Source organism: Erythranthe guttata, chromosome 10 (assembly GCF_056151865.1).
Source record: "Erythranthe guttata isolate IM_541 chromosome 10, IM_541, whole genome shotgun sequence".
Classification (NCBI taxonomy): Eukaryota; Viridiplantae; Streptophyta; class Magnoliopsida; order Lamiales; family Phrymaceae; genus Erythranthe; species Erythranthe guttata.
Genome location: NC_142542.1, coordinates 5,334,699 through 5,348,466, shown reverse-complemented (window position 1 = coordinate 5,348,466; position 13,768 = coordinate 5,334,699). Strand labels below are relative to the sequence as shown.

Here is a 13,768-nt window from a genome sequence, read left to right as displayed (position 1 = left end):
TGTATTTGATAATGGTGCATGTGAGTTACTGGCCCAATCGAGAGGCCCTGAAATTGGATACGTGACAAGTGCACATCGGCCCATTACCAACCAATTTATTGATTTTTTCTATTTTTTCTCAAATTTTATATATAAAACTTGCAATATTAATTGTTGATGTGTAAATAAAATAGAGTACCTACTAATGCCGATTTAGTTACCATAACCTAACAAGAAGAAGCTCAATTAAAATAGCTTAATTTTAGTAAAATTATTTAAAATTTACTAAAATAACTTTTACTATTTAATAGTTTAAAACAGATTAGATAATAGTTGAATTAATAAAAGTTAAAAAATAAAATATACATTTAATGCAGTATTGAAAATGTTAAAGTGATAGATAATATGGAACTAAAATATTTTTTCAAAAGTGTCTGTTATAACTTATTGTGGAATAGATGAAGTGAGACTGTTGCACTCTTTATAAAAGTCAATAACTGAAGTATCAAAATATAGAAATGCAAAACAAGATTCATTTTTAAAGTCGTAAAAAATGAATTAACGTAGTCGTTAATAATCAACACTCGTCAAAATGCAAGCGTAATTTAGCTATGAGTATTTTTCCTTATATATGTCGCAAATAATAGGGGAAAAAATGAGAGTAAGTTGTAAAGAAAAAAAAAAGTGTATTGGGAGGTTTCTACAAATAAAATAAAATATAAGGGTGTCAAATGCCATAAACCTGCAATATAGGGATAAATTTAAGGGGTTAATATGTTTAGGTCCCTCCTTCCAAACTTAATTAGAACTAAATTACAACCCCAAACTAATTTTTTTAAATACATCCCTATTTTAAAATAAAATATGACCCACATCCTTTTGTTTTTTTTTAATTCCTAATTTGCCCTTATACCCTAAATATAACCTCTATTTTACGGTTCTTCAAACCAGATCTGAATCTCTTTTTCAATTATCTCTCTCTTGCTCTCGCTTCTTTACTTTTCTCTCGATGCTTCTTTTCTCTTTATCTCTCTCTCTCGGTGTGATGGTTATGGAGACTATATTATTAATTGACTGGTCACCGAGGTATTTTTCAGATCGGATCTTGATGTGGGCAGCGGTGGTGGTTCTAGATGCTAATGGTGGCGGCGGTGGTTCTAGAGGCTGATGGCGGCGGCAGTGGTTCTAGATGCTGTTGGCGGCGGCGGTGGTTCTAGATGCTGATGGCGGCGGCAGTGGTTGTGGATGCTGGTGGCAGCGGCGGTAGTTTTGATTGTTGGTGATGGCGGCGGTTCTGATTGTTGGTGGTGGCGACGCTCAGGGCTGGTGATAGTGTCGGTGGTGCTCGACTTTGGGGGAGGGGGGTGGCGGCGGTTCTGATTGTTGGTGGTGGCGGCGCTCAGGGCTGGTGATAGTGTCGTGGTGCTCGACTTTGGGGGGAGGGGGGTGGCATCTTTAGTGACGTGGTGATGTTAGAGTCGCAGATCTAGGGTTTGATGGAGGAGATCTACGGTTTGGTGGAGCGAATCTAAAATTTTTCGATTTCATGTCTATAGATGTCTATGAGTATCTATGGGTATCTATGGTGTCTGGCGGCTAGGGTTCAAAGGAAGAATTAGGAATACGTGACTACGGATTACTACAGTGTTCTACAAGTGTCTATACATGACTACGGACTACTACGGTATCCTACAGATTTCTATAGAAGACTATGGCCGACAAAAATTAAAAAAAAAATCATAATTTGCAATATTATGTTGAAAAAATTAGAAAAAATACGAAAATGCAAAAAAAAAATTGTTCTACGAAAAAAAATAATAACGAAAATGCTAGATGCGAAAATAAAAATGTTAAATGCAGAATGAAAAAAATGATAAATACAGTTTAAATATTACTTGGTGCATATTTCATTTTTTGTATGTGGGGGCATTTTTGGAATGAAATTTATAAAGAATATCAAGCAAATGTTTAATTAGACTTGTCATTTAGTTCAAATTAGTTTTGTCACTAGGGACCTATATCTTAAAGCCCCTAAATTTAAAATAAAAGATTAATAAATTAACAGCAAGTGCCGACACGAGTACAAGACAGCGGCGATTATCAACTTAAATAATTTCTATATATATGTAGACAGAGATTCACAAAAGTGGGCTTAAGGCATTAATTAATAAGCTAATCACACTTAATTAAACAAAGAGCGCATTAATTAAATCTAGATTAATTAATCAAAGGGGCAAAAGGGTAATTTTGTCTCGATCGCCGCAGATCGGAGTGTACTAGCTAGTCATCGAGAAGGTTGATGAAATAAAGCGCGTTGCTGGTAACCCTGGCGGCGTTGGTGATCTTCCGGTGGACGTCCGCCCGAACCTCGCCGTTGATCTCCTTGAATCCGTCGAGGCAGGTGTCCTCGTACGTCAGCGCGGCGCTGACCCACGTCTCCGCATTGCTCATCTGCCACTGGAAGTCGCCGCCGCGGCGGAGGTGCTGCAGCGCCGTCAGGGTCTTGCTCAGCTCCTCCACCGAGTCACCCATCTGCTCCACGCAGTCGCTCAGGGCGCCCTGCTCCCTCCGGCCGTCGCCCTTCAGCTGGGCAAGGAAGTCCGCCGCCCGCCGGACGTCGGCCAGGCTGACCCTCACCGCGGCAAGCGCCAGCTCGCGGGGGGTGCTGGCGGCGCCGCCGTAGGAGGAGAGCGTGCGGAGGCAGATTTCCGGGAAACTGGCGTGGACGCAGGACCGGCGGACCAGGTCGTGCTTGGTTGCGTTGGCGGCGGCGGTTGTTGATGGGAGGAGAGGCGAGAGGAGGAGAATGAGAAGACAGGAATGAAGGGCCGCCGCCGTCGTTGTCATATCTGAGATCGGCTGATAATGCGGCGGCGATTAGTGCGTGTTGTGTGTGAGAGAGTGAGTGAGTGAGATTTGGGGGCGGGGGGGGGGGGGGGGGGGGTGGCCTAATGTTTTAGGGCAGCTGGTTGAATGTGCCTTAAAGTAAGAGAGATAAGGGGGTATGGGATTTTTATAGGGGGGTTGGTAATAATTTATTAATTATATTAATTAATTAATTAATTTTATTTTCTGGAAAGTATAAGAGACATTGGTCTTGAAATTGGACCAAATTACGAGGACAAACCTCAATATTAATACTTTACATTAAACATATCTGCAACTAAAATCATTGTGTAAAAATTCAGAAATTAATTATATATAAAATAATAGGGGTGAATTGCGTTTTGCACCCCAAAATTAACAGTATGTAGCGTTTTCCACCCTAACATCTTAAAATGGCAAGGTCCACCCTTCAAATATAAGTCTCATGGCAAAATGCACCCTACCTCAATTTCTAGTGATATTTTAGCAAAAAACAATCAATATCTCGCGTTATTCTTTTGAAGGATTTTTCATTATTCTATGTTTTGTTTTCTTACTTAATATTATTTAATTATTTTACTTTTTTTTTTATTATTATTTTCTTACTTATTTTACTTAATATTATTTAATTATATATATATATATATATATATATATATATATATATATATATATATATATAATAATAATAATATAATTGATGATTTATTTTATATGTTTTGCATCGAATCAAAAAATGTATATATAATTTCTAATTCTGAATCAATCTTAATTTTTAAAATAATTCAAAATTCCTAGTTTCCATAAAATCAATATCTATTAAAAAAAATAGAATAAGAACTGTAGGACACTAGTATTATTTTTTAATGTTAGTTGATAGAAATTAAATGTATTATTTAGAATAAGACTTTAAATTTTTATTTTTTAGAAGTTAAAATATCGTGATACATTGATTTTTGGGCTTCAATCTAATAAGAAATTGACGTAGGATGCATTGTGGCATAGAAATATAAATTAAGGGTGGACATTGCCAATTTTGAAATATGATGGTGCAAAGAGCCAATTAGGGTCAATTATGGGGTGCAAAACGCAATTCACCCTAAAATAAAATAATTGACTTATGGGCCAGCAAATGGGAGGTTGACAGCTGTCGATCAATAACTCCCACATCAGCCACACCTAAATTTACCAGCCAATTATTTATCTCAGCTGTTGTGTGTATCAGAAAATCAGAATAGAATTAAATTTTGTTACGAGGTTAATTAATGAGTTCGTTGAATTTCGTTTTTTGGGCAGTTGAGTTGAGGATGATGAATTAATTGCAAATAGTTGAGTTAGCATTAAATATATTTATATATTGTCTATTTATTTACAGGCCTGGTTTCTTGTTTAAGTATGCCAGCTCATCATGTACCCCCCCTATTTTCAGTTCACATCATGTTTTCCAACATCACCATTGAAAATAACACCACCTTTTTTCATAACCTTAGGCTCTAACATTTGAACTATGAGAAATATAAACCGCCAATCGGACGTTAGGAGGGCAAAACGGGTAAAAAAAAACCGGCACAAGTACACCAAAGGAGGCTTAAAGACCAGATGACCGTCCGATTGAGAAGCCAACCTTGCATTTTGGGACGGTTCGATTTGGAACGAAAAAAAGATCAGTTTTGTTCAGCGACAAATAGTACTATAATTCGTTCAATCATTTTTCTTTTTCCCTTGTAAATTAGTAAATTAAATTTGATTGACATGTGATATTGCCAAAAACAATTATGACAAGTCTGCAACTAAAAAAATGAATGCTTTTGATTTGGAGCCATGCATTAATGTGGGCAATGTGTACACCCCATAGCCAACTAAACTTACCAAACGTTCACATTTCACATATTTTTTAAAAAATAAAATAAAAAATATATATATAGGGATAGGAATTGTAAATATGAAGAAATAAAGGGTGTGAATTATAATTATGGAAAAAGTATAATTACTTGGTATAGAAATAAATGCAGCATGTCATGTGCGAGTTGCAGAGCTGCAACTGCTGCAAATGGTCCCTTCCCCCCCTACCATTATTTCTTGTCACCGCGGCCCCATTCACCTCTAACTACATATGCCTAATTATTGATTTTATTTCACACACACACACTTTATATTTATATATATATATATATATATATATATATATATATATATATATATATATATATATATATATATATATATATATATATATATATATATATATATATATATATATATATATATATGTGTGTGTGTGTGTGCGCGCGCGCGCGAGAAGTTGTAATTATTGAAATTTCATCTATTCATAAGAACATAATTTTCTTCTGGTTGCATCCACCTAGTAGTGTAAACACGAGTGTTGCAAGTATAGATTGCGATCGTATTCGATTTTTTTCTGGAAATGGATGTAATGAAAATCGACCAATTTTACGTTCTTTTTTCAGACGAAACTGAAATATTTAGATTAAAAAAATATAAATTAACTGGATTGATACTAGAGTAAAACTACAAATTTAAACCGTATAAGTGCATTGGATGCACACACCTGCAGTCTCGTATGATGTAGCTTGCAAACCATATGAGAGACATAAACGATACTAGACTAACCATGCGTGACAAACTCAAAATAGGTGGATAATGTGGGTGACTGAATCCTAGGCCTCTTGTTCATTCTTCATGGGTTCCTTTTGTTTCCATTTCGGGCTCCAGCAGCCCGTTTTGTAACCCGGCCCATGACCCATATCAGATTCATCAATTGGAAGCCCAATTGTATAGAGAGCCATCCATTTGTTCTAAATTGTATTTGCACATTTATTTTATAGACTAAAGAAGGCCCATCAAATTTTTATATAGAAAACATATTTAGCCATTGAAACAAAAATAAAAATAACACTATTAGCAAACTAACTCAAATCAAATTAGACAAAAAATATAATGCAACTGAATCTTTCAAATGACAGTAGTACCCCTCACGAAACCTAGATTCGAATTTTGTAAATTAATTAAACACCTAAGTTTGCGGTGGTTTGATTTATAGTACGTACTATCTCGTAGAATATATATATATATTAGAACATCGATAAATTAATAAACTCGCTTAAATAATAATTTATTTTGTTCACGACTCGATAAAAACCTCCTAAATTGTTAGTTCGATAATTTTATATTTCTCTAAATTAATAGATTTTTTCTAAGTTCGACTGTATTAATTTAGATTTAACTGTGCATACAAATAAAAGTAGAGGGCAAAAATGGAATTCTTGCAGTAATAAAGATCCGACAAAATGTATGTACAATTTTCAGCTCAGAAAACCTTAGGCAACTCTGTCATCACAAAAGGATTCGGAAATGACTAATTATTCCCATCAATTTAGTACATATATATATATATATATTGATGACCCCACCACACGGCGCCACCACCATCCGCCGCCGCATGTTTGCACCTACCGCCTGCGCCGCCCTTCCCACAACCGTACCACGCTGCCGTCCAGCGCAGTCATATCTTGCCACCGGTACCACCCCATATCCCCCATTCTCATCACCACCATCTTTCTCTCCCAATCGTCGGACCGCCGCCTCGGGCAATAATCCAACTTCTCACTCACCGCCGCCTCCGCCGTCACCTCACTCCGGTAGCCGTCACCGTCACCGCCGTCGTCTCCTCTAAAATCCTCCGCCTCCTCCTCGTAATACAATCTAAACTTCGTTTTCGTGCTGCATTCTCTCTCCAATACGCGGCAGCAGAATGCCCGAGCGGGAGCATCTGAAACAATAGCCTCCTCCTCCTCCTCCGCCTTGCAGGACGCAGCATTGCGGAGCTCCGGCGACGAGAGAGCCCTGATCCGCCAGAAACTAACGGCGGCCGTTATGACTGCCACCCAGGGCCATATACTGTTGACGACCGTGAGGAAACCGTAAGTCAGGTAATTGAGAGCAAGAGCTTCGAGCGGAGAATCCAATGCGCCCATTTTTAATCCCACCGCTAGCTAATTTCTCTCTCTAGAGTTTCTCTCTCTAGATTTTCTCTCTCAAGGCTTTCTGTTTATTTTTGTTTTGTTTAGCGAGAATATATTGAGTGTTGGATATATAATGGGATTATATATATGGGAGAGATCTGGGCCGTTGGATCAGATGGGATGAGAGCATCTGAGAGTAGATGCTGAGAATCGAGAAAAGAGATGCTTGTATGGCAAAGGTAGATCCAATATTTTGTACCTTGATTTTGTTTTCTGTTGGATATGGATTGGACACGTGTCCCTTCGTAACTGGATTTTGTGGTTGTACTGTACTCCACAGTGTTAAATTAGACTCTCACAGCTATAGCCTATACATATCCAATTAGTAATAGTCATAAATCATAATACCAACTAACAATATATATATGGATATATGTATATTAGGTGTGTGATATTGAAAGACCGGAATATTTATGGATATTTAATTATGTTTTCAAAGGAAATTTCTAGTTTTTAAAATTTCTGATGGAAAAAATGGTCTATTGGCTTTTGTGTTGAAAATGGGAATATGTTTGAATGAAGGAGTATTTTTAGTTTTATGTAGGTGTAGAAATGAGAATATGTTTGATTGTGGTGAATTTCTCTATAAAAGTACGTGCAAAAGTAGAATATAATGATTGAGGATAATATTATTATTATTATTATTATTATTATTATTATTATTATTAACAATAATAATAATAATAATAATAATAATAATAATAATAATAATAACAATAATAATAATAATAATAATAATAATAACAATAATAATAATAATAACAATAATAACAATAATAAAACAATAATAACAATAATAATAACAATAATAATAATAATAATAATAATAATAATAATAATAATAATAATAATAATAATAATAATAATAATAATAATAATAATAATAATAATAATAAGAATAATAATAATAATAATAATAATAATAATAATAATAATAATAATAATAATAATAATAATAATAATAATAATAATAATAATGTGCTAACGGAATCAAGAATGTGGTGATCATCACTGTCTTAAGTGACGGACTAATGATAAATTGACGAAGATGACATAATGTATTGAACCATCGAAACACGAGGGATGAAAATTGTAATCAATGGATGATAAATAAAACAATATAATGGGAAATAAATATGTGGTAGTAGTTGGAGAAAGGCAAGAAAGGGGAAGGCATGCAATTAGTGAGGGTGACAACTGACATCTTTATATGAATTTGTGGTTAGGCGTAGTCGTGTGTAGATGGAACTTTTAAGCCACAAAATCGTGTTTTCCAATTTTTTACGAATATAGTTTTTATTGGGCTAATTGCTACTAGGGCCCGAAATCCAAGGAACTTATCCATATATTTTTTCAGAACAAGAGATTATCCATCATTTTCTCTTTGAATTAGGTGCCATTGTCATGTGTCAATTTGCCATATGCCAAGAAATTGTACCAATAAATTGTACGAGTCCCAAAACTAAAAATAAAATCTTTGTAGAGTAAACGAAAAATAGAAAAAGACTTTAAGACGGCGTAACGTGGCTTTTCAACAGTACCTCTTTCTCTGGCAAAAGGAAAAAATCTTCGCCGTTTTAAAAACCCTGAAGGAACCGAAAACCCCCATCTCAATTCACTATTCTGGGCAAATTTGTGGACGGATCGTTTCTTAGTTGAGGTACAAGTTTATTCATGTATAAATTCGTACTTGGGAAGGAATCAAATGTTTGTTTATTTATTATTTATTTTAGAATTTAACTGTGTATTATAGTTGGAGAAATTTAAATTCAATATTCTCTGAATATAGTTTTTATTGGGCTAATTGCTACTAGGGCCCGAAATGCATTAAGAAAGCCCTCATGTGTATACCGGGCCGGCCCAGTTATTAAAAATTCTTTATGGAATTTTTAAAAAATATTTTTATAAAACTATTATATAAAATAGCATCTCTGCCGTGTGTACTAAAATATTTTCAGTCGAGAATTAAAATTCAAACTCATAATATTTTCAGTCAAGAATTAAAATTCAAACTCATAATATTTTCAGTCAAGAAATTGTAGATTTGTGTTTTGACACACAAAATTATAGTCAGTCTAATTCTGCAGACTCATTTATTATTATTATTTTATTAATTTTTATTTTTGAGACTGCAGACTCAGTTTTCAAACACACCAATAGTGTGTTTGTTTTGGGGATATTATCTTCTAGGAAGGTTTGAATATTGACTATTTGAATTCGAATTTAGCAGTGGTGGCGCCAGAATATGGCCCGGGGGCCATGGCCCCCAACACCTATTATCTTATATAAATTAAAAAAAAAATTGTGTACGCTCGTATTATATATAATCAGGTGGTGCGACTTATTTTTTTTCTAAATTGTACATCAGTTCTTATTTGGAAAGGACAATTAAATCAGCAGTGTTACATCAAAGGTTATGTAACATCTAATTTATGTCCTTGTCCATAATTGGAACACCTAAGTTAGAACATAGAGATTTTAATGTAACAATTTAGTAAAATATATATATCCCTAAGTCCACGGATTAAATCTATAATTATTTGTAGAAAAATATAAAATTTAAGGGCATCAAATTGTTAATCGTATAAGAATAATTGAAAAGAAAAAATGCAAATACTACGGACAAATGAAAGAAAAAAATCAAACATTAACAAATTTTATGGGAAGTTATATGCTACATTGAGTTCAGGCCAGTATCAGTTAACCGTTGATGAAGTTAAATAACAACTCACCGAACACACACATGGGTGTATGTGATTATGTGTAGATCCACGATTAACAATCAGCCGATGTTAATAATCGGGCGCATCATATAATTTTCCCAAATTCCAGAACTAGTTACCCTACCCCTTTCCAAAAAAAATACAATAAAAAATACTACTATAGTAATTTGTCACACTGAAAATAAAATGGTATATTACAATTACCCCTGAGGTATGATCAAATTAAAAAACTCCTTATATTTGGATAATTACATCTACACCCCTTAACAATGAATCTTCTTACATACCTACCCTTATGATGTCAAATTCAACATAATCATCTAGATTCCGTGGAATTTTATCTAGTTTGTACTTGTTTCGTGAAAAAATACAGTTTCTGATGCACCACAATCTGATATATACAAACCAAAAAACACATTTTATGATCATCTTCCTTCAAAATGTAGGACTTGAATTGGAAAAAAACGGATACAAAATTGAGAATATTCAATATAATCTAGAAGATTCTACGAAATTTGAAACAACAAGCTAGAGTGAACGTGTAAGACGATTTATAGTTGATGGGTAGACGTAATTATCCAAAGGGGTGGGGGGAGAATCGGGAGATAGTTTCGTAATTTGACCATACCTCATGTTGGTGGTTGTAATTTATCCAAAAATAAAAATAAAAAATGTAGTTTTTTTTTTTTTGAGTAAATAAAAAATGTAGTTACACCCCGACAACGTTGGCCCTTTCACATTCACACAGACAACGTTTGCCGTTTTCACATTCCAGGTTAAATTTGGTCGAAAATAAGAACAAACCAAATATTATAATTAATTAATTATTATTAATCACCACTATCAATATTTTAATTATTAATTCACCAAACAAATTATAGTAATACTTCACCGACTGGTCAAATGGACTAGGCTGACTGCTCTCCCTCACACACTATTAAAATAAAAATCCAAATTCAAATTCAAATTTCTCCATTTCTCAATCAATTTGTTTTTTTTCTAACTCCAAAAATCTTACAAATTATTTCCACACAACGTGCTAACCTTTGTATCCACCCCTTTCTCAATCTAAAAAATATTTGTCAAACATACGTGTATCTAACTTATATATATATATATATATATATATATATATATATATATATATATATATATATATCAAATTTATTTAATTTATATTTTTTCAATATTTAATGTTTCCACATTCCAACGGAATAGTCAATATTTGAGTAATCACAGTCCTTTATATAAAAATAAATATACAATCAAACCTTTTTTTTATTTTATATTAGTTTTATATTTCTATAATTCTTGACCAATTAATCAACTATACATTATATCCATGAGCTAGTTAAAGATCCGGTTCCATTGGTTAATATTATCGACCCATGGATCGGGTCTAGAGACAACGACCCTATGGCAATTCTAGATTTAAATAGCTATTCGAGTGTTACGCTAAGGTCTAGTTTGATTAGTAGTGATTAATTGAATAATAAAATTTTGTTTGATGTTTGGTTAATGCAGGAATATCCCGATACGAAAAAATGATCTCTTTTGATTGTGTGTGGGGCTTCTGCTACCGCAATTATGGTCAAATAAAATTGTACGAATTTATCTTGTCTGATCTTACTTTTAGAATATAGATTAGGTCTTAGATTTTTTTTGACTCGAGCCTAAGCCCATTTTTTTTTTAATATTATTAGAATTTTATTGTTATAAATTATAATAAAGAAATGAAATAAAAAAATGACATGTAATTTATTTTTTTAATTATTTATATGAATTTATTATTTAATTTTATAGTAACTATATTTAAACTAAAAAAAATATTGAAATTAAATAAAAAAAAAACTTGCGAGCCGGCTCGCGAGCTCATGAACAAATAAGAATGAGCTCGAACTCGATTCGTCAGAAAAATCAAGCTCGAGCATTTGTCAAGCCAGCTCATCGAGCTCAGCTCATCTACATCCTTGGTATTTGGTGACTTCTTTTAATAGGGGCCTTGTAGTTTGGGTTAAATTTGCCACTCTTTGGGTAGAAGTCCAAACTAGGCACATCATATATTATATTAACTATTTTATTTATTGTTTAATTAATCTAATTTATAATTTATATATGTATATATAAATAATTCTATCTTATTTTGTTTTCCTTGTCTAATACGTCTCAAAGTTTGGAATCGGCCATGATTGATTAATTTGTATTATACTATTATGCATGTCTTATACCAAATCGTGAACACCCCATGTATACTTGTACAAATCTTGTGTTGTTTATATATATATATATATATATATATATATATATATATATATATATATATATATATATATATATATATATATATATATATATATATATATATATATATATATGACTTTATTAACATAACAACAAGTATGAACACGCGAATATTATATATACTTAGAGGAATCAAAATTAGCTCATGACTTTCTTGATTCGAAATAATAATTTTATTTGTTATATAATCTATTGGCTACTCTGTTTATTTAATTAATTATCATTATGTGTAAATTTCAAGTCTGATGTAGCGTGTGTGAATATATTATGTATGTACTTCTTAAGTTGTAATTTTAACCTAAACTGAGTTGACTTAGTACAAACTTTCAAATATTTGAAGATTGTTTGACTTCAGCCCCAAGTCAAACCGTTTTAGTTTAAAGGCCTAAAAGTCACGGTCAAAATTGTAACCGAATTTAAGCAACTCATGTTTTTGGGTTTGTACTTGGTAATTTCATCATAATCTCCACGAAATAAAATGTATATATATATATATATATATATATATTATTTATTTTCTTATTAAGTAATAAGAAAAATAAATAATATAATATTAGATCACTCCTAATTAAAAACATCATGTGATCAAGAGAAAGAAAGCATTGAAATATAATCAACAAGAATGGTCAATTAACCCGCAAGGGTGGCCTAGCGGTTGGAGCAAGAGAGGTTGTGTCAATTGACCCAAGTTCGAATCTCCTTGCCAACGGTCGCTAGGTCGAGCTTGTCACACATGGTTAGCCTAGTGTGGTTTACATCTCTCGTATGGTTTGCAAGCTATTATACGAGAGTTGGCTGCGGGTTCCTGCATTACAAAAAAAAAAAAACAAGAATGGTCAATTTAAGTTGTGCAAGAATTGTAGTGTATACCACACATTTTCCTTATTTATTTAATTGATATAAATTACTAAATAATTTAATATTTGATTTGTAATAAGGCAATATATATTTCCTTAAAATTTCATGCTATTTTCTAGGATGTTTCCTTAATCTACAGTGTCGCCACTTCCCACATGGGCTGCACCACACTAATAAGGCCAAACTATTTTTATTCAACATACTCATGATTTTTATTTTATTTTTATTTTTTGCCTAATTCCATTCTCTGCCTGTAGTTGTGCTGTGATGTGACAGTGTGTGTGTGTGTGTGTGTGTGTGTGTGTGTGTGTGTAGTAATTTCCTGCAAATTTCTCAAAAGTGATAAATTAATTGATGTTAATTGGTTTCATAGATAATAAATCAACCTGATAATTAATTGAAGTTCAGTGGCTATAGCCAAACATTAATACATTTTGGTGTGACATACATTTTTTGTGTTTAATTCATTCATCCATCAAATAATTAGTAAATGTCAAATCTATTATATAATTTGTTTAACATGAATATTACATATATTAATTAAATAAAACAATATAATCGAAAATCTATCTAGTAGCCAATCCACTTTTAATTGAGTTCAAGAAAGAAAGAAAGACGCACATTTTTTATACACAACTAGAAGGGTATTTTCGTCTGAAATTGTCCGACATCTAGTGCAATGATTGGTCAGCTTTGAAAAATGGACGGACTCTTTAACGTGACTTGACAACAAAGACCATTTTGTTGCATTTTATAGTAATAAGAGTGGTAAATGCAACACTAGTGATTAAAATTCATGTAGATCGATATTACCCCTAACTTAAAAAAATAGAAAATTACGGCTACTCCTGTGGTAAGGTCAAATTAAAAAAAAAAAAAAAAACTATTTCTATTTGGATAATTACAACCACACCCCTCAACTATGCATATTCTTTTACGAACCTCTTAATTAGTAGATAAATTTGACAACGCAATAATAAACGTGTAAGACAGTACATA

The 13,768-nt window shown here is 32.9% G+C and overlaps 2 protein-coding genes across 2 annotated transcripts; both read right to left on the bottom strand.

Annotated features, from left to right (window-relative positions):
* Positions 1-2,015: 2,015 nt before the first annotated feature.
* On the bottom strand, positions 2,016-2,991 carry LOC105971016 (pectinesterase inhibitor 3). Its single transcript, XM_012995862.2, has one exon. The coding sequence runs from the start codon at positions 2,824-2,826 to the stop codon at positions 2,260-2,262; it is 567 nt and encodes a 188-aa protein (XP_012851316.1). The 5' UTR covers positions 2,827-2,991; the 3' UTR covers positions 2,016-2,259.
* A 3,116-nt stretch (positions 2,992-6,107) lies between these two features.
* Positions 6,108-6,944, bottom strand: LOC105970865 (uncharacterized). Its single transcript, XM_012995689.2, has one exon. It carries the CDS (start codon positions 6,837-6,839, stop codon positions 6,315-6,317), a length of 525 nt encoding a protein of 174 aa, XP_012851143.2. The 5' UTR covers positions 6,840-6,944; the 3' UTR covers positions 6,108-6,314.
* Positions 6,945-13,768: the final 6,824 nt, after the last annotated feature.

Excerpts from the sequence above, each read along its gene's own strand:
- LOC105970865 (XM_012995689.2), bottom strand. The coding sequence starts at position 6,839 with ATGGGCGCATTGGATTCTCCGCTCGAAGCTCTTGCTCTCAATTACCTG.
- LOC105971016 (XM_012995862.2), bottom strand. The coding sequence starts at position 2,826 with ATGACAACGACGGCGGCGGCCCTTCATTCCTGTCTTCTCATTCTCCTC.